General features: G+C 39.5%; 1 protein-coding gene across 1 annotated transcript in view; it reads right to left on the bottom strand.

Annotated features, from left to right (window-relative positions):
* The window catches only part of TMTC4 (transmembrane O-mannosyltransferase targeting cadherins 4), a 51,559-nt gene extending 32,709 nt beyond the window's left edge, over positions 1-18,850 (bottom strand). Inside the window, exons 1-5 of the mRNA XM_015851500.2 lie at positions 18,742-18,850; positions 16,980-17,195; positions 11,768-11,883; positions 10,072-10,288; positions 6,179-6,266 (exon numbers count right to left, since the gene is read on the bottom strand). Coding sequence (XP_015706986.2) covers positions 6,179-6,266; positions 10,072-10,288; positions 11,768-11,883; positions 16,980-17,141 — 583 coding nt within the window. The 5' untranslated portion in view covers positions 17,142-17,195; positions 18,742-18,850. The remainder of the gene's footprint in view (positions 1-6,178; positions 6,267-10,071; positions 10,289-11,767; positions 11,884-16,979; positions 17,196-18,741) is intronic.
* Positions 18,851-22,197: the final 3,347 nt, after the last annotated feature.

Below are 22,197 nucleotides of genomic sequence, written 5' to 3'. Positions count from 1 at the left end.
TTAAAAAGTCACCATCTTCAAGTGAAGCAGTGTAATTGTTTCTCTGGAAGTTCCATCTCATTTGGAAAATTGAAGCACAACAAATTATGTTAAGCTTTTAAAGGAAGTTTAATTTTTCACTGAAAAGTTTCACGTGCTTATACACTCTGTTGATATGCATTGCCTGTAGGGTCAGTAGCTTCCAGCTAAACACCTACAAATACTCACTTAATCCTAAAACTTCCTGGCTTGCACACTGCTGTACAAGGGGAAAGAATTACATAGTCTTAGAAAATCAACTAAGAATCTACTGTTAGAATTAACTTAAGCCTTAGATCTCTTTGTGTTTCCAGTTTTCTGAATGTATGTACTACTGCAGCGCAGCTCAGCCATTCACTTAATAACAAAACACTAGCAGGAAATACTGTTCTTAAACATCTCCATGTAGCTCAAACTCACTAGGCAGACGTTACAGGAGAGGGATTGACTATCCTCATCTATCCATAAATTATACCATCTTGGAGAAGAAAAATTTAGCCCATAATAAAAAAAAAAAAAAAAAAAGAAAGAAGAAAAAGCAGCAGCAGCTACGATTTCTCATTTCCCTCTTTCCCGGTGTGTTCAAACATGAACAGTTGGACACACAGTTGAAAAATCAGGGCCCAAATGTTTAACAGGAGTAAATACTTCTCAACTAACTGCAAAACAGCTAACAATTTCTCCCTTTATCTTAACAGCGCTCTTTCACATAGAAGACTTGCACATATAACTTACAAATGTTGTAGTGAGCCGGAGGTTGGCCACTTCTCTCGTGTAATAGGTGATAGAACTAAAGGAAATGGTTTTAAGCTGCGCCAGGGGAGATTCAGGCTGGACATTAGGAAGTATTACTTCTCGGAAAGGGTAGTCAGGCATTGGAATGCACTGCCCAGGGACATGGTGGAGTCACCGACCATGGGAGTGTTCAAGAAACGTTTGGATGTTGTGTTGATGAATATGATTTAGCCTGAAAGTATTGGTAATGGTTGGACTAGATGATCTTCTAGGTCTTTTCCAACCTTGATAATTCTGTGAAAAAAAACCCACCAAACCAATTCTGTAGCATAAACCTTCAGTATTCTCTACAGTCTACTTTGCATATTTCGTTATATCAGCAATGAACTAGTAGCTAACTAATGGGAGACTACACAGAACGAACCAGAAACACACAAGTGGTACCAAGTCATTTTCAGAAGTCATAGCATACAAGCAGTTGTTCCCCTACTTAATATCTATGCCAGGTATTACTCACATGAAGTAAATATCACAAACTCATCATTTTACATTAGTCAGGACACTAACGGAGTTGGCAAATACATGCATTGGATCACTGTCAAGGCTGAAGACAAAGGAAGGCAAAACCTAACCTACCTAAACAGCTGTCAGCTCTTGCTGTCTCCAAAGCCTACGCAGTGGATTTGTCCCCATAGATGTGTTTTTAAAACAGTAGGACAGAATGAGAACAATAAATTAGTTCCTTGCAAATGTGTTATCCTATCAGCTCTGGTAACAACAAAAACTGTATATTAGAAAGAAAGTAAAAGATTTGCAGATTTTCAGTGAACATAATTATAGCCTACATAGTGTAAAAAAAGGTAACGAAGGCAATGCTACAGATTCAGGCTGTAGGAAACTGTCTTCCCCAAAATGCACCAAGCCACAAATAAACCACATCAGGTAAGCAAACTGCAGCATATCTTGAGCTTTACAGTCATTTTCCTTTGGAAGACTTCCAGTCTGACAACTTCTCTAATCTCCTCATTGCCATCAGAATTATTTACGCTTCCCCACAGTATTCCTAAATCTTTCCCAGACATTTTATGATTCCTCACTCTCAAGCCAAGAATGAAAACAAACACTAAAGAGCCTCTCTTCTGGGACTTTTGGTAGAGAAGACTTCAACAATGACAATACAGCAACTAAGCCCATGTTAGTGAAAAGGATTTCTGGAACACAGCTGGACACAAAACTTACTTTGCCTTGCTACAAGAACAGGTAGGTGCTCTGTGAAAGTCTGAGATAATCTGTCTGATAGCACTGGGATGCTGCTTGGACTGCATGTTACTGAGGATGTAACTGTATCAGTAGCACGAATTCAGGCTTTTCAAGCTCCATTTTACAGTGACACTCAAAATTCATCATTAAATGCAAACTAGTATCAAATACCTTTCGTTAACTCTATTCAAAAGGCAATACAAATGCAACCTATAAAGCCCAAATATTGCAGATTTGCATTTTCTTTTAAATATGCCAAAAGAACCATGATACCATGTATTTTTTAATAATAATCTTTATATATATATATATATATATATATCCTTTTGATATTTCTCCTCCTGCTTGTAAAGAGCTGATCAACTATGATATACTTGTGATACCCAAACCCAGAAACAAGGGCAGAAACAGTTTACCCAGGATTTAGAGTCACACCCACCAATGACACATAAAAATCTAGCAGGATAAAATGAAATGGGAATGCTGGAACGAAGTGCTAGATACCATTTTTCTGTGGGATCCTCATGAAGTTGATATTTATAATAAGGAACATAAGCCTGATGTAACAGAATGCACAGAAGGTTTTTTGGTAGCTTTCTCTCCCATCTTGCTAACAAAGGCTGCTCCACAAAGATTAATAAGCATCTTGATCTTATCTAGAAAGTGATGCAATAACAATTGTTTACTTGGACTAGAATTAACAATGAGCACTGGCAGTATTGCAGACTCTGAGTCTTGTGGATAACTATGACTTTGCCAACAGAAGGAAAACATTCTGAATTCTGAGAAAAGAAATGGTATTTTTTTTCTTTGTGATGTGTTAGAATCATAGAACTACCAGGGTTGGAAAAGACCTAAAGATCATCCAGTCCAACCATTCACCAATAATTCTTACTAAACAGCTGCTTCCCTTATAGCATTTACTGTAAAGACACTATTATCTATAGCAGACAATGTATCAGGAGCCTGATACATTGGACCAACCTCCCTGTTCAAAAGAAGACAAGAGATTGTGTGATCAAAAAGTAGAACTGTTGGTGGTTGTTGGTAGGGTTCAGCTAATGGATTCACAGGAACAGTGGAGAAATGGACTGGGACAAGCTGGTGGAATGGGCTAACATAAGGCTCATGGAATTCAAAGACAGCAACATGCATCAATCCAGGCTGGGGACTACCTAGACAACAGCTCTGCAAAATAGGACCTGGAGTTCCTGGCTGACAGCAAGTTGAAGACAAGTCAGCTGTGTGTTTTTGCAGAGATGAAAAAGGTCAATGCACAGTGGACTACCTAAGCTACAGCATATCCAATGGGTTGAGCGAATGTGGTTGTTCCTCTGTGTTCAGCTTTTGTGAGGCCACATCCAAAGTACCGTGTTCACTGCTGTGTCCAATGAAAGAGACACATCATTAAAATGGAAATTCAGTAGTGAATCCATAAAGTAGTTAGGAGACTTAGAAGTATAACATATTAAAAGAACTTGAGGGAATTGGCTCCCCTATCGTTCTCCCTTTAGAGAAGGCTGAAGAGGATCCAACATCAATTTTCAGAGACAGACTTCTCTGAAGGGAAAGGACGGGATGCATTTGCAAGGCCAAGTAAACTAAAATCAGCTGAATATAAGGGAAAAAAAATATCTTCCTGGGAGGGAAGTTAAACACTAGAAAGGTTGCCTAGTGAGGTTGTGGAATTGCCTTGAGTTTCTTTACAGCTCATCTGTTTAAGGACCTGAGCAACCTGACGTACAAAGCTAGTCTTACTTTAAGCTGTCAGAGCAGAGATGACCTTCAGAGTTTCCTTCTGAGTTAAATCTCCCTACAGACTATGATAAAAGAAAATCAGGTTGCTCCTCTACAGCACCTGTCTGCACTTTTTGCTACCTAAAGTGGCAAAGGAAACATATTTTAAGTTATAAGCCCAGTTTTCGTAAGCTTTTATACAGCTAGGAGATACAAGCACCTCCAGAAGGCAATTTCAAGTTCCTAAGCTAAACCACCCCTCTCACTGACCATCAAAACAGGTCTGTCTCTTTTGAATGACTACACAAAAAAGAGCAAGGAGAAAAGGCTTTTAAGTTGCACGCCCAAGTTAGCTGCTGAAGGTCACAAAGTAGGGAAACCCAAACTCAGAAAAATCTGAGAATACCCTCATAACAGACACAAGGTGAAATGCAGCTGACTTAGGAGGCTAAAGATCAAGCTTGTGGAGATACTGCTGGTAGTCAACCTCATCTACCTTTCCGTTTAGAAATTATTATCGTTATTTTTACAGCAAGGCACATTTAGGATGATAAATAAATCTTGCCCAAACACTTCAAAGTCAATTTTCAGACTAGAACCACTCTGACCTGAACACTTGTAAGGTTCAGATGTATTAAGTAACCTGAAGTGTGGACTCCACCTGTCAGCCTCCAGGTAAGATCTGCCAAAGACCTCATTATGCTCTCCACAGTGCTGGATGATATAAACTTTTTATTCTTTCATTTATGAAATGCAAGATATGTTCTGCAAGACCTGAAATTGTCACCAAGAAGAAACTGTTTGTAACCTGGATAAAAATTTTCAGGCACAGAGAATTATCTGAGAGAAAATCAGGCAATGAAGGGGATAGAAACCACTGAAATGTGATCTGAAAAACAAAAGGCACAATAATGTTGGCAGACTGTAGTTTTCCTTAACAAGTCTGAGTAAGAGACAACTCTGATGTTATTATGAGATAGCATCCAACAAAACAACTAAGTGCTACTTGCTATCTTGACTTCACAGTATTTTTTCATTACATCAGTGACAAGAAATTTAATACAAGAATACTTTTGAAACTACACTGACTTCTTAAAGTCATCAGACAAGCCTTTGAAAGTTGTAAAACCACTCAGAATATCCCTAATCAGATATAACACATCACGTTCTAAATAATTCCTGAGATATCTTCCACCTCACAAACTAGATTCCTACTTGAAAGATTCCACCCTGGAAGATGGTTCTTGAGGTCTTCAAACAAAAATTATTACCCCAGCCTTATAAGCATACCTCTATCAATGAACTAGAAAGCCAATATCTTATCTGATTTACTCTGGTGCTGACAGAAGAAATATCCATAGCACAAATATAGCACATTAAAATAGGGAAGAAAGGAATTAACAAAAAAGCAAGATCCCAAGGTCCATTCTCATCAAGATATGATTTCAGTTGAAAACTGAAATGTATGCAGGGGGAAAAAAATAAATCAGAAGTGAACAGGAATCACCACAAACATAATCTGAAGCGATCAAGTGTAGAAATAAGCAAAATAATTCCAAGCAATGTAAGCTCAATTAATAGAGGTTACTGACAGTGTCTCAGAGCTTACAGTGCACCAGCTTACTTTTCCTCTCCCCCCTCTCAGTACTCTAAACCCTGCAATCCCATTACTGTGCTGTTACTCTAGACCATTTTCAACTGCAGTTAAATGTGATAGATCACGCCTTTTAAACTGACGCAGTGCAAGTCCATTGTAGCACAGCTCTTCACATTTTCGCCTAATTATTCTCCTATTATTGGTGTTAGAACACATTTGGAAACCAAAAAGCCTACTCTGTACAGTTTTTCATAATAACAAACTGGTGTATTCTTGTGTACTAATTTAAAAATCCCAAGACAATTTCTCCAAAACGCTGTTTGAACTGCCAACTTGCATTCAGATCAAATAATATAACAGATATTTTAAATCTCTGTTGAAGAGATGTTTTCATGTTAAAACAACACAGTTGTCTTACAAAAATCCTATGAATAACACTATAATCAATGTGCATGCACCAGCACTCGCGTATTGAAGGAAACTGGAGGGCTTACTCATATGAATAAATCTTTATTTATTAAAAATTACAAGTAAGGTTTCTAAAGTTCATTCCCTATTTAAGCCATTCCAATACAACAGCATAAGTACTCTAAAACACCGATAATGGAAATGTACAGGTTTAATTTCTTTCTAAAATACTTAAAATATTTTTTATGCTTCTACACAATGAACTACTTAACATATGAGCCTGTTACAAAACATTTGTTTCTGCAAATAAACTATTAGTGTTTAACAAGAATTAGGGACAACACACCTTGGTTCTGCTATACTTCACTTTATGAATACAGATAACACAAAACATAAAACTAATGATACAAATGAAATGCTTACTTTCTCTAAATGCTTTGCAGTAGCCAAGGAAGGACAACAGAAAGAACAGGGCACATAGTAGATCTGCTCTGCCAACAATCCCTGCAACCTTAAAAAGACAAGAAAATAATTAATATTACCAGATTTTATTCTTAGAAATCTTGGCATAACAGTATATATATAATAGTATAAAAAGCAAAAGTATAAAACTATTGCTGTTTATATACATATATATATATATATATATTTTTTTTTTGAATCCCATTTGCTCAGCTAGTGATACCTAATTTTTCCAATAAGTATCATAAGTTTTACTGGATATTGTTTGGTTATAAGTAGGTAAACAATTTAACTTAAATTTATGAAATGCTGCTACTTTTAAGAAACAACAATGAAAAAAAAAAAAAAAGACTTCATTTAAGAAAATGCAGACTATCCCATTCCATCACATTTTTGGATTACACTGTCTTTTAGTAGAACTCTTAGTAAACATCCTTCAGTCCCTACAAAATCAGTAACTCTGCTGAAGTACAAAACGAGACTATCTACTTTCAGAACACGAGGCAGCCCTCAAATTGCAGTCTGAATACTCCCAATGAAGAAATAATTTTCAGCCTGCTGGAATGCCATCCCCCAGCAGCTTTTGTAGTTGTATTACTCGATTACGCTAGGGCTATCTGCAACTGCATCTTGTAACAGAAGCTGATGTAATGTAGAATAAAATCAGAAGCTCATCCTGGGACCTCTGTGCCAAACTATTTAAATTAAGAGCACTCTTGGGACCAACAAAAGCTTTAGTTCAAGGCATTAACCTGCACTTACAATAACTTGCTTAGACACACCATGATGCATTCTTGGATCTTCATTCTGACTTGAAAAAAATGTCACAATATCCTACATATTTTCTGGAGGAATCATAGCACGGTGGGGTGCAAGAGGACTGAATAGGCCCAGAAGTTCAGACCTCAGTAGAGAAAGCACTCCGAACAAGGACCTTGGAAAGACTTTTGTGTGCGTGTGTGTGTGAGTTTATATCTACAAAATGGAGCTCCAAGTTCCATGTTTCCTGGGGAAGATGAGCATTGTTGGTTTTTATGAGGTGATGGTTCGGGAACAAAAGCAGAAAATTTGATTCTTGTGTATTATATCCATTGTCTCGTTTTTTGAGAGACAGAGAGGTAAGTAAAAAGGGAAACTGTATTTTTATGTTGCTTCAAGACATTTGCTAACCCTCCTGTCAGAAAAGTTTTTTTCTTTTGCACATCAGTCTAACATGATGGAACATATTTCTAAAGAACATCAGAACATGTGAAAGCATAGAGACATGAGAGTAGGGCTGGATTTACAAAAGCAGCTCACTCCTACTTTACCCTCAGCCTCAGCTGAGCATCATAAAAGAAGAAACTGCTGATTCTTAAACTGAGTCCAGAAAAAACTTATCCATTAATTCAAAGCCAAACAACTAACTTCCCTGCTTCTTCTCCTGCTCTGTAGAGGATGCATTTGGAAAGGTGACAATAATGAAGCACCGTTCTTTTTCAGAAGCTGCACTCAGCTAATGTAATAAAAGTAAAGGTGAGCTGAGGCAATTTTAAAAATAAATGCCAATAAAGATTAAGGAGCTAACAACGTGCATATGGCCTTAGAAGACTCCAAATGCACAATTTTCTCATCTCAGATACAGGATCAGGTACATAATGTCTGATAACAAGGTAAATGTTTTAAAATAGTATCAGGCATATTCTTATGCCTCTTTCATCTCTCAAGCGTTACACAGAATAAACATTTATTCAAAGAGAGAATGGTGCCACAGCAGTGTTTACTTGCATGTAGAAAATTGGTGATGACAGATGTTTTTATTACATAGCTACTGAAAAGTATTAAACTTCTCAAGATCTGTTTTACACGACAAGTTTATTTTGTGCTGCACATACCAAAAACTACAGCAGCAGACCGACAGATTCCTCACGATTCTATGTCAAAACATGTCATCTCATTTCAAAACCAGAATGTCGTGCTACCTGAAGCTCACAGCTCTAAAACGATGAGAAATGCTCTTTGAGGAGATGCCTCCTGACATGCATTCATGCTGGAACCATAGCAGTATCATGATTGTCATGGTGCAACAAGATTTATAATTTATTGTGAAGATGATCAGAAGCTTTTGTCAGCTCCTGGATCTTAGAAGAGACATGTTATGTAAGCATAGTACTTTTTCCTCTTCTTCCATTGTTCGCCCAAAGTGTACGTAAGTCTTCAGAGCTCGCATAGCTGTCAGACCGCATCACTCATGATTTATTTGACACGAGCACTGTTTGAATAACCATTGCCTACTCAAAAATATATTTCGAAATAGAACAAAAAAAAAAAAATTATATATATTAAAGGAAGAAGTCAATAGCAAGATTATGGTTAGGATTCCAATGAGGTTTCACTTTATATGTCAAAATACCAAAAGCACTGAGGACTTGTTTTACTTCACTTTGACATCTAAAACTGTTTTTGGAAAACATACCAGGGGCCCTTCTGACTAGGTGCTCTAATAAAAAAGCTGTTCTGTAGGCAAACAGCAGAGAACAAATTACAGGATGTCTTAGCCACACTGCCAAGTAAGGTGAAGCTAAACTGCTAATGCAATTCTAATACTTGCTAATACAGAACCTTCTCTGGGTTGCCAGTATGCACAAGATCTCCAGTTAACTGAGAGGCACAGCTTTCTGTTACCTCATTCCCATTAATCACATACAACAGGAATAAGAAAGGGCCATAAAAATACTCCATATTTTAAATGAAAAAAAAAAAAATAAAAATCAGCGTCATATATATAGAACATGGTACACCAAGGATTCAGTGCTCATTTATAGGACAAAAGCTGAAGTTAAAATTAGTACCTTTTAAATACATCAGTCTACATAAAACTCTAAAAAATATATTTAAAAAATTGTTCTTGCATTGCAATTATTCTTTATTTCACGTATCCTTACTTACCAGATATTAAGTGCTCAGGAACAAAAATCAGCAAGTATACCAGCATAAGGCCATAGGACTTTGTCAGCTACAAGGGCAGAACAGCTTCCTAAGAAAATAATTTTCACTAGCTTGCACACAGTGACTTTGATGTTTGGTCGGGTATTTTAATTGGACTCTACTCACATGTCAAATTCCTATACCACATCTTCATAGCTTCAACCTCCAGTCACTATTATGCTTCTGTCTGCACTACTAAAGGGCCCATTACTATCAAATTTCTGCTTTCTATGTACATAATTACTAGCTGTAATTAAAAAAACAAGCCATCCTTTAATCTTCTCCTTCATACTAAAAATATAAATCCATGGAATTTGATCCGTCATGACATAGGATGATTTCCAGTCCTTTAATCATTTTCATGGCTTTTCTGAATCCTCTCCATTTTTCCCCAGTATCCCCTTTGCATCATGGATTGAAAACTGGATAAAATATCCTAATAGTCACATACAGAGTTTATATAATAACCCTATTATAATATTCTATCATCTTGCTTTTTATCAAAGCAAATTGGAATGAAAAGTGGTTAAACATTTGCATTCAGTTTATCTTCCACTCTTCTTGGCTACTAATGTGCTAATGTTTCTAGTAATGAATTCTTAATCCAGCAATTAGGAAAACTCTGTAGTTTAGGGCTATCCTTCTTTAGTTATTGTACTTAAATGATTTAATTTATCTTCCTTAATAAGGTCCAGCCCTGTGGAATTACAAGGTTTTGGAAGCGCTAACTGTAATATTTGATCGTTCTTGTAAGCCAAGTGTCAACAGAAGCGTTAAGAATATATATAAGCAATGAGTACAGTAAAAGGCTATGTCAGAGCTAATTAATCAAAATGGTCAAAAACTTCTAAGATACAAATTGCTGGAAATAAGTACTCAGTACTTACACATTCAGTGTGCACTGGATGTACAGCAAACAGCAAAGCAGCTAGAAGAGATGTCTTTGGAGCCAGGTTTAGTCTTCTTCCTTTATTAGTGAATTGCAATCCACCCAATAATATTGAGAACACATCAACCATCAACACTGAGATAGTACAATGCAGTATGATATTGATGACATGGAAACCAACTGGGTAGAAGCCTCCAGCAAAAAGATAATTAATTCTATATACAAACAAAAGCATTAAGGTTAGCACTTACATGAATAGTTAGAGACATACTAACAGACAACCTAACCAACCCCCCAAAACAAGACTGTATTAGAAACGAACAAAAGCTAAAAACAAAGCAAAACAAAACAACAAAGGCTGAAAAATACAAGCAAACCTTGGCATGCAATCTTACCGCTTCACATCACCTCAGCAGGCCAGAAACAACACCCTTATCTTTACTTAAAGGTACTAATATGGTTACCATATTTAGAATACCTACGCTACATATGTTAAAGCTGTTGTGTTAATCACACCTATGATAAGTTAGAATTGGCTGTTGGCTACCAACAGCTCTTCAGCATTGTAATGCAATAACATTGCACCAACAAAAATCTCAGCCTATCAAGGGATGTCTTGTGCTTAAGAGACGCTGTCTCCACAAGCAACTTGATGAAATCATTTTAAATAAATTCACAGCATGGAAACTGATATGCACAGAAACTAAGATTTCTACTGGCATTCTAGCAGAAAAACATCTTAGCATTTGGACTGATGATGTAGAAAGCAGCTGGGCACAGTCCAGCATCAATCCAGAAAGTAGTCAGACAGCAAGTCTTAGTAAAGACTGTGAATAAACCCCAAAAGACAGAGAAACCCATCAATGATTTTCCAATCTTAGTTCCTGGTTAGACCAGAGACAACTCTACAGTCAGTGTTGATTCCACATTCTGCAGCAGCTGGTTCCATAGCACAGAGTTGTTTGGGAGAACGTAAAGAAGTTTATGGCTCAGTTCTTAAAGATTCTCTGTGTTACTGTGCACAGTTGCTATGTGGGGTTTTTTTGCTTTTTTTTTTTTTTTTTTTGTACAAAGATTTGGGCAAACAGGAGACATAAACAAAGCATCTACAGAAGGACTCTTTGTAAACCATTAGTTGTCTGAGAAAACCAGCAAGTTAAACAGACAGGCAAACATCTTTTTCACTAAGACTCTCTGACAAACATTCATTTGTAACAAAAATATCAGGGAGATAGAGACAGGAAAATAACTCGGTGTCCTAGTGACAAAAGGCCATGAGCAGATTGATGCTATTTATAAAAAGAATCATCAGACAGTTCACTAACAAAGCAAGGAACAGAAACAACAATAGTAGTACAAGTGGCAGCAGGGCTAAGTGGAGGCAACATGCATTTAGTTCCTTGATGACAAACTGATTCGTATTGCTCCTAATACCAAAGTATATGAGATGCAATCTCTGAAAAGTATATTGAAAAACAATGTAAAAATAACGTGTACTTAAAGAAACAGTTTGAAAATTAAAACTCAATTTGAGATTAAGAAAGAGAACAGAAAAATCAGTTTAAGGAAAGACATACAACTCCCTTCAGACACTGTTCCTCTCCCTTTTTCACATTGCCTCCTTCCTAAAATCAACATGCCAATATGTGTTAAAAAAAAAATCTTCAGACGTAGAGCAAAATAGCAAGTCTCACCTGAAAGTCAGGACAGTAAGTGGTCGATACGACTTATGACTGGTATTGCTGCTGAGTTTGCTACCCCAAAAGTCATGATGCCACAGGTCACCAAGTGGAGTTTCTGCCCTGAGGTCCTGAAATAAAACATCAGATCCATAACACCTCTGCTTGATTCAACACAAATGAGTTCTAAGCAATACAAGCTCATGTTAACGTGGATGTACCAGGTGTTTTGCTGGCTCTCTACTGACATTTGATAAGGTACAGAAGTTTGTAGTGAAGATCAAGTTTTGGATGCCTGTCATACCATCACAGAATGACTTAGGTTGGAAGATACCTTAAAGATAATCTAGTTCCAGCTCCCCTGTCATAGGCAGGATTGCCTACCACTCAATCAGGCTGCCCAAGATCCCATCCAACCTGGCCTTAAGTGCCTCCAGAGATGGGGCACCCACAATCTCTCTGGAGCAATCTGTTTTAGCACCTCACAACCCTCTGAGTAAAAAATTTCTCCCAAATATCTAACCTAAAACTCCTCCCCCTTAGCTTAAAGCCATTCCCCTTTGTCCTATAACATCCAGATAGAGTAAAAAGTTGGTCTCCCTCCTGCTTATAAGTTCCTTTCAAGTACTGGAAGGACACGATAATGTCTCCCAGAGCCTTCTCCAAGCTAAACTTGGCCCTGTTAAACCTCTTTAGATTCTTGTGTGCCCACTTTTTGAGCACATCCAGGCCATCAAAAAGAGTCAAAGCATGTTGACCTTTAAGTAGGCATAACTACATGGAACAGAGTAGAAACATAAGTAGAACAACGAGTATTTATGTCAGTTGATAATCTGGTCCTATATTTGAAATAGAATTTTTAATCTTTAAATGTTTAATATCATCTTGCTTTAAGGTTAGTCATGCAGAAGAGGCCACTGTCACAAACAGCTATATTGGAAACAGTGCAAGAAGGACAACTATTAATGAAAAGAAGAAAGCAAGGAGACCAAAGACAGAAAACAACAGTTAGCTCTTTCTGAAGCTTTATATTGCACAGAATACTATTCAATTAGCACTTTTAAAAAAATATTAATATGTGAAGCCAATAATTAAGTTCTTCTGCATACTGCACTGAACAATTAATAGTGGATGCTGAAATGAACAAATTATATTAATTTCAGGTAGGGTCAAAGCCTAAAAAAATACCCAAAAGACTGCAAAGGATAAGTATACTCTTTCCTTTTCTTTTAAAGTCATGTTGATAAGGAAAATATTCAAATAAACCTACACTGCTGAGTGGAAAAAAGGCTTTGGAGAGGAAAAGAATATGAAAGCCACTTTTCTGAAGCGGTGAGCTTTGTAGCATCCTCCGTAGTTCTTTGTGAGAGTAAGCTGTTGAGCTCAATCCAATATGCTCATCTTCTACCCTCCCTTACTCCCCTGCTTTTCCAGGACAAATTCAAATGAGCAAATACACAGGTTAAATACACTTAAGACAGAGCCTAAAAACAAAATTGTACTAGCTAATGAACACCTTTCCTATTAGTGCCAATGTTACACCTGCAATCGAAATAAAGAGAACAGACCAAGAGATCAAAAACAGACCAAACAACCAATCCAAACAACAACAAACAGATAAACCAGACTGCTAAACCAATGAAAGGACTTTCTAAGTGTAGTGTCCTATGTCTTACCTGTTTTACATCTCTGTCTACTTACAAAGTTGCCCCATTGTAATAACCTTAGCTCATTACTTCCAATTTCTTTCAAACACTGCTACTATCTCACTTACTTCTACATTATCCTAGGCTCTATAGTACCTCCCATCTTATCCTTACCTGCATTTTTGGCCTGACATAAAGGCAAGAGATAACACATAACTGCTAGTCCCAATATACAACCAAACATCTGGGCCATGCTGACTGGCTGCTGCTGAACTGAATTTGCAATATCTGAGTTTTTCTTGGTTCTCTTCATACTTTCTGCTCTCTATCCACAAAAAAAAAAAATCCAGCAAAATAGTCTTCTATCGCTTGATCAAACTTGGCCAGTATTAGTTAACAATTACAGAGGAATCTGGATAGGCTGGTTTGATGGGCTATTGTATAAGGTTTGAAAAGACTAAGTGCCAGGTTCTGCACTTCAGTCACAAGAATCCCATGCAACACTGCAGGCTTGGGGCAGAATGCCTGGAAGGCAGTGTGAAGGAAAAGGATCTAATGAACTGGCCAAACATGAGCCAGCAATGTGCCCAGGTGGCCAAGAAGGCCTGTGGCATCCTGGCTTGTGTCAGAAACAGTGTGGCCAATAGGACTTGGGAGGTGATAGTAATTCTGTACTCAGCACAAGGTGAGGCTGGATCTTGAGTGCTGTGTTCGGTTTGACCACATACAATACAAGAAAGATATTGAGGTGCTGGAATGTGTTCAAAGAAGAGCAATAAAGCTGTTGAGGGGTCTGGAGCACAGGTCTTATGAGGGAGCAGGGACTGTTTGGAGAAGAGGAGGCTTAGAGGAGATCTCATTGCTCTCTCTAATGACCTGAAAGGAGTTTGTGGTGAGGTGAGGATTGTCCTCTTCTCCCAGTTATTAGTGATGGGATGAGAGGTAATAGCCTCAGGTTGGATATTAGGAGAAAAAATTCTTCTCCAAAGAGTGGTCAAACATCAGAACAGGCTGCCCAGGGATATGGTGGAGTCCCTGTCCCTGGAGGTGTTCAAGAAACATGTAGATACGTCACTTTGATTTTAGTGAGTATGGCGTGAAGACCTGATGGTTGGACTTGATGATCTTAGAGGTCCTTTCCGATCTGGAGGATTCTATGAATTAGGATGGGGAAATAAGATAAAAATCTTGCAACAACATACTGCCAAATGATGAGAAGAATTCTGAAATATGTTACTATCAAATATACTGGAATGCACTGCCCAGGGAGGTGGTGGAGACACCGACCATGGGAGTGTTCAAGAAACGTTTGGATGTTGCGTAGGGGGATATGATTTAACTGGGAAGTATTGGTGATGGTCGTACTGGATGATCTTCTAGGTCTTTTCCAACCTTGATAATTCCGTGATTCTGTGATATGCAGAAAAGAGACTGCTAACAAGGCAGTCTTTGTAAAGTCCTATACTGTAGGTGTAAATTGAGGCATTTTCAAGGAAAACATTAAGAAATCAAGACTCATGGGGAATTCTATTTGAATTTAAGAATTATTCCAGTGTGAAACTTCTTTACTTTCTCACAGATATTTCTGTTGTCAAGCGATACAAAGAATTTCTTTTCTCCCAAGACTGCAGTTTTGGCCTTCAGCACATTCCATTCCCCAAAGGCAAGCACAAACACTAAAGGCCATAATCTGACTCTCAGAGGAGAGAAGCTCATCATCAGCCCACTAAATCAATCAGTGTAGCCTGCTTTTACAGGGGCAAGATAAGACTGGGTTGCACACCAACAAATACTGAAGCCTTTTTACTCTTCAAGATGGACCTATTGGCAAGCATTGTAGCTCTCAGACTGCTGTCCCAAACAACAGCATTGTTCCTTATACATTTGCCTAAGAAATGAACTATGAAAAACATATATATATATTTTTTAAAGGAAGTACTACAATTTTAAAAGAACATCTTCTGTTACAGATAGCCTTCAGTGATGGGAAATATATTTGAGATGAGCAAAGTGATATTTTCCTTTCCACCAGAATCAGTTTCTTTCTGCATTCAGCAGGAAGAATGCAGGTAAAGCTGAATACCTGGAATGATTTAGTGTTTAGATTACACCTCCTTATGGCCCAGAAATGCTTAGTCACTTATCTTGTTCATCTAAGTTCTGTGAGAGAAAGTTGTTTACATCAATTACCCAACAATGAACTCACTCTAAAAAAGGAGCCCATTTGCTCTAAAAGTCACAATTGGTAAAAAGTTACATATGATTTTCTCTATCAGAACTGAAAGCAAAAATCAAAGGATCTCTAAATGCTTGATTAGCAGCAGCCTACAAAAAGCAAGGTCCAATTCTAGGAAAAAAAATAGTCCCTTTTTCTAGAAAATTCTTATGGAAAAGACAAACTGTGTCTGAAGTTTATGAAGACAAATACCACCATTGTGTACTAATCAAAATGCTGCTTAAAATGACAAGAAAACATCCAGGAAACAGCCTTGAACTCAATAAATTCAACAACTGAATGTTCCACAATACGGTAGGCAGAGGGCTGACTAACAGTGTATCTTTTGTTTTAGTTAATTAACTAGGAAAGACTGGTTGGGGAAGGGTGTGGGACAAGGGAGCTAGTGTATTAAGAAAAGAAGTCAGTGTGAAGTACACAAAAAGACTGTAGATTTTGTACATCTTAGTTTTTAAGTATTTCAAGAATTACTCATTGCATGTATGATCCATTTTAAAAGGGGCACAAAAATGTTCTGCCTCTATTTCCAAAACTATTGCTATCACAGAAACATTAACTAGAGAAGGAACCCAGGAAAAATAAGCCTTCCTTGCTCCTTCAAAATTTCTGTGGCATAAACCGCAGCTGGAGAACCCCTCACACTACAACTGGTTAGTTATCTTGCAACCGAAATGTATTCACCCATCACTCTAAGGAAATAACAAAAAATTCCCTTATTTACTATTAAGAGATACTGGAAAAATCTACTGCATACTCCCTCTCTCACTTAGAAATGAGCATAAGATTTATAGGCAGTCTTGATATACAGGTACCCTGTGAAGAAGTGTTACCAAACAGCACATCCAAATTAGCTGCATCCTTAGATAATGCTGCCTTAGATGACAAACAGATGAAGTCCATCTGGCATGGCAGAAAGAAATCCCTTCTCCTTGACCATATATCAAGACTTGTCAAGCAGAGGATTTCATTTGCAAAACAATTAAAGGTGACACATTCTGAGGGGTGAAAAAAAAGACAACCCCTTTTAATTTGCTCACTCTTTTGTATTGTTATGCATTAGAACCCAAGTTGCGTTTTCCAAATAGCTTTAGGAATAAGATTTTGTTCAGGTTTTCTGCAGAGCACTGCTGCACAGCTTGCCTGTCAGTGATAAAGAAAGCTGACTTCAAAAACAACCCAAACACCAGAACACCAAACTGAAGAAAAACAAAACTCAAAAAAAGATATATATCAGAAGGAAGTTCTCTACTAGGATGAATATTATGAGTCTCCTTAGATGCAACGTGGCTGCTATTTCTGTCCTATTAACACTTAAGTCAAGAGGGAGGAAAAAAAAGAGACGAACCTTATTATTGATGATGGCTTCAGAATCATCAAAGACAAAATCTCCATCATAGCTGTTAGCAAAGCAAAGGAAAGAAATTAATGCCACAACAGTCTTAGCCCAGCATGATGGAAGGAGGAACCATGATATGTCATGGTCTAGGTTAGGTTCTGTCTGTGCCATTCTGTGAAATCCTTGTTCCAAGCTGGGAGCCTCAGCATTATGTTGGTTGCAAATCTGAAAGAAATAGATACAAACGCTCAGTTACGGCAGCATTTCAATTAAAGAAAAGAAAAAATTAAAACAGAAGGTTGTGCTGTGTGAAATTTCATTATCCCGATCTAACACCTTTGTTTCAGAGGGTTTGATAACCACTGGGCCATACCTAAACTTAATTTTATATTTCAAATTTGGAAGAAAACCACAGTTTCTCATGGTCTATGCACAGACATAAAAGCTAAGAGATTCTAAGATAAAGCTCTGGCACAGATAAAGTCTAAAATCTTGGGCAAGACACTTTTCATCTTGCTTCCTATTATTCTTTTCAAGTGCAACAAACTGGGGCATCACAGGGCATAATGCTTTTATAAAGGGCATTTATAAAGTACCTATGAGGACGATAAACATTATAATTTCCGTATAGGGAGTGAGGAGTACAGAAACATGAGCAATTGCAGAAAGAACTGAACTTCGCCCCGGTTCAATGAATGAAAGGCTCTAACCTTGCATGTAGCCCACACTGGCAATTCATACAAACGCCACAGCCAGCTAACGGACTAGGCCTAAATCTCTACAATTCAAGCAACGAGACAACAGGTATTGCACAATTAAGACTCAAAGAGGCACTCATTGGGTCATTCTGCATATGTCAGGCACAGAACAGGCTTCATTCCACCTGCAATCATAGAATCATAGAATCACAGAATGGCCTGGGTTAAAAAGGACCACAACGACCATCTAGTTTCAACTGCCCTTCTATGTGCAGGTTCACCAACCACCAGCGCAGGCTGCCCAGAGCTATGTTCATAGGCATTTGGCTGCTGAGGTAAATGGAAAGGCCAGGCAATCGCACATCACTGGCAGGTTACCCACAAACCATCTTTGCACAGCAGGGTCTCTCCTGTTACCCCCAATCCCGGCCGTGCCCGGACAGCAGTTCTGCCTCTGCATCTCCGGCACTCCCACAGCACAGTGAGCGCTGCTATAAATGGCAGTGGCGAGCCTGCAGATGGAAAAACTATAGCAAAAGCTGAGCAGTGCGTGAAGTTTGTAACTCCAAACACGAGCAGCACACGAGGGAGCTCGGTCTCAGCTTTCCGGACTCCAGCCCCAGCGCTCCCAGCAGCACAAAGCCGGGCACGGCTCCCCGCCGCCCAGCGGCCCCTCACGCACTGAGAATCCCGCAGCAGCGCTCCTATGCTCACAGGAACGCGGGGCTGCGCAACCCGAGAGAGAACGCAGCTCCTCGGCTCAACAAGGAGCAGTTAAAGAGCTCCAGTTCCTCAGCGTTCTCCTCACCCAGAAAGTTTCCCTGCTCTGTTTACCAGCTCTGCACCTCCGGCCACAGCAATCGCCCGAGCGGCTGGGGGTGGGGGGTGGTGGAAGAAGTAGAAGGGGATGAGCGACACGGTTCCCCCCGCACAACGAGGCGGGGAAGTTTGGCGGCGGCCCTGCTCCGCTTTTATGCAGGGGTGTCCCCACAGCCACCTCGTCCGGAGCAGCTCCGAGCTCCGCCTCCAACCCGCAGCCCACCATGGGGATCGGGGACCGCGCTCGACGTTACCTGCGAGGAGAAGGAGCCCGCGCGGCATCTCCCCGCCGGGTGCGAAACTCTCCGGCCGGCGAGCCCCAGCCGGAGCGGCCGCCGAGGGAGGAGCCGCCGCTTCGCCTCCGGGAAACATCCCCGCAGCCCATTGGGCTCGCAGCCGGCCCACCCCTCCTTCTCCCCGCCTCCCCCTCCCCGCCCATTGGCGGCGCGGCGTGACGCGAGGCGGGCCGGGCTGAGCTGAGGGAGCGGAGCGGGCAGAGCGATCGCGGTTGCGAGTGGGGTCGGTGTGAGGCCCTCAGTGTGTGCCCCCCGCCCTCTGTAATTCCATACAAACCTTCCTTCAGTGCTGCTTCCTATCGCTGTGTGAGAGGGGGGTCCCGGTGAGCACAAGCCGTAAGGAAGCCGGAGGAAAAGGCTTTGTGGGTTGCGCTTTGTTCGTGGATGTCTTGTGAGAGAAAGTGTGGTGATGAAGTACTGAGATGTACGACCGAACGTCAGGCGGAAGCTGTCCTGAAAACAATAAAGCCTTTACGTATTGAAGTAGGATGTGAAATGCTGGCTGAGAACCGGGCAGGGAGGGGGGTATAATTTGGAACAGAGTTTTTTGAGGTATTTGCACGATCAAGTGTCAAATCATCAAGGTTATCTCCCGGGTGAAAATGCTGCTCTGGGAGGGCTGGGCTGTCACCCATAGTCGGCTGCTTTACACCTGCTGTCACATATCTGCTGCTGCCGTGCGGGCAGCTCAGCTGAGCCAGCACAATTTCCAGGCTAGGATGTTATTTAAATATACACGAAATCCTCACTTTTAAGACGCTAGTCTCTAACACAGGCTTCTTCCGTAGCTACCACCAAGCACCTGAGGTGCTTCTGGATGGGGAAGTGGTAGAAAATAGGTGACAAGCATGTTGTCCGCCAGTCAGAGCTCACAGAAACTTCTGGTGCCTTTGTCACTAAAGCTTAAATAAATATATAAAGACCATGAGCTGACAAACAGCCAGTTGTGCCTTGCGGTTGAAAAAGACTTTGTCCTCTTCTGGGTTTTCTACCCCTAAAATCAAAAGCAGTGAGATTGATATCACTACCAGAGACAGCTGGTTTGACACACTGTTTAGTCATGATAAGGAAGAGCTGGTTCCTCACTGTCACATTTCTTTACTGATCCAACTTAAGACCCCCCAAACTAATGCACAGAAAGCATTAGCAATTTAAATTCTTGTCAACTGCCTTCCCAGTTTTTCCAGATCCAGCAATCTTGTTTTGATGACAGTATTTATTAACATTTTAAACCACGAGCCCTTTACTAATGGAAATACCATTATTTGGAAGAGAGGGGTTTAGAGAAAGAAAAGAACACCCTCACTTAGGATACTAAATAAAGCAAACGTGAATAGCATTTATTTATTCTTCTATCTTCTATAAATTTCGGTTAACTAAACTCCAGTTCATACTTAAAGTTGCACATATGTAGGAATCGCTTTTAGTTTAAGCGCATGCAAATATATGCAGGATTCTGTGAATCAAGGTTGATGCTTACCTCAACCTTGCTATGGCAATTGCTAGACCTACATCAGTTGACTTGAGCACTGGAACACGCTGCCCAGGGAGGTGGTGGAGTCTCCTTCTCTGGAGATATTTAAGACCCACCTGGACGCCTACCTGTGTGACGTGGTGTAGGGAACCTGCTTTGGCAGGGGGGTTGGACTCGATGATCTCTGGAGGTCCCTTCCAACCCCTACAATTCTGTGATTCTGTGACTTATTTTCACGTTTCCACGTTACATTTTGTTCTGCAGAGGCTTTGACATTTTCTTGTTTGCTAATGTATTTATTTCTACTAATGGCCCATTCACATCAGATACTCATCTTACTAGCTCCTTTGCTCACATTTCTTACACATCCTCACATCCCTAATCTATATTTTATAACTGGAACTTCATTTGCTCAATGTATGTCTGCTGATATCATCAGTTCTGGGGAAATTTATCTAACCCACACAGCCAGGTTAACAGATGATATAAATCTTTCATCACCTCATGTCAGTACAATACTGATTAATGTTTCCTTACGTCATTGACAACGCATGTAGAAATCCTTCCTTCCCTTTCTTTAATTTTGAAATAAATCTATTCATTATTTTAAAAATTATTTTACTCTTTTTATGACCTTCTGTTTCAATCTGAAGAAACCCAGAGCTAATACCTGTTCCCCAGTTCCCTCAAAATCAGATTCAAATCAGCTACACTTGCATAATTTATCTCCAGTCTGTTTCTTTTGAGAGTTATTATGGCATTTCATTTTAAAGCAGTTCCTAAATGCAACACATCTATCTACTCGCATTGCAGTTTTCTCACTATGCTACACTGATCTACCTAAGTGGCAATTGCATCCTTACTTTCAGAAGCCTGCCAGTGCAGATTTGCACATAGGCCAATCATCCTTTTGTAAGAAAGGAGTGTGCAAGAGACATATTTCAAAGGATAAGCATTTGCAAGTATTGCAGTGACTTTGCAGATGCGAATAGAATGTCAGTCAATCTGGCAGTTCAGGGATTCAGCCAAAATATTTCAGAAGCCTTAAAAGAACATCAGTCCTTACCACAGCAGCATTTAAAAAGCTGCATCTTCGTTGCTGCTAAATCCACCCCCATTGGATTATGCCTTCATGAGTGTGGGTGTCTCCATTGAGCACAGTTGCTCTTAACAGGAGATAATCTACTCCTGGATGGATGGGACACGCACAAACATTATATGCAAATGTGCTAGCTATTTTTTAAATGTAATTCAATGATGTCTTTCTCCGGGCAAGTTGTGTCTCACGTATTTATTATGCTACAAGGCATTTTAAGTAGCAGAAAGTCTTAGGTAGCTTATTTTGCATTTAATTATATAGATAGGTGGATTTGCATGTGTATATGTACATTTGAATACACAGGAAAGCTCATATGCCTGTTATAGCTGCAGCCTTGTTTAACCATAAAAGGTAAAATCAAAACACAAATGAAGCAGAAATTATAAGACTGTTGTCTTATATGGAGTGAATGCAGGCTTGTTTTACAGGGATTTGTCTCATACTCCTACAGCTCCTTGCTTTAATAACTGCAGTTCCTGTCATGCCCCATGTCAGTCATCTTCATTAAGAAACAACTCTATTCCTCACTTTATTTCTTGCCACCTGTTCCAGATTCAGTCTATTCTAAGACTGACTAGAGCTATGAATGGTCCGCCCAGACTTCCTGGCTATACAGCCACTACACAGAAAGCATAATAGCTGGGTCTCTTGGTGAAAGTATCTGTCAGGTTGCTACCCTTTACACAGCCATTATGATTTCTATAAAACATATGAGAACTCTACATTCTCCAGTTGGTGCTACTGCCCTTTGCTAAAGTCTCCAGAAGAAGGCTAACAAGCCAATCCCATCATTTTTTTGTTCCTAAGAACCCAGGATTTCAGTCAAGTGTTGGACACTTCA

The sequence above is a fragment of the Coturnix japonica genome, chromosome 1 (assembly GCF_054131305.1).
Source record: "Coturnix japonica strain WE chromosome 1, WE-NBRP24, whole genome shotgun sequence".
NCBI lineage: Eukaryota > Metazoa > Chordata > Aves > Galliformes > Phasianidae > Coturnix > Coturnix japonica.
The sequence above is the reverse complement of the archived record's forward strand: the minus strand, read 5'-3'. Positions and strand labels throughout refer to the sequence as shown.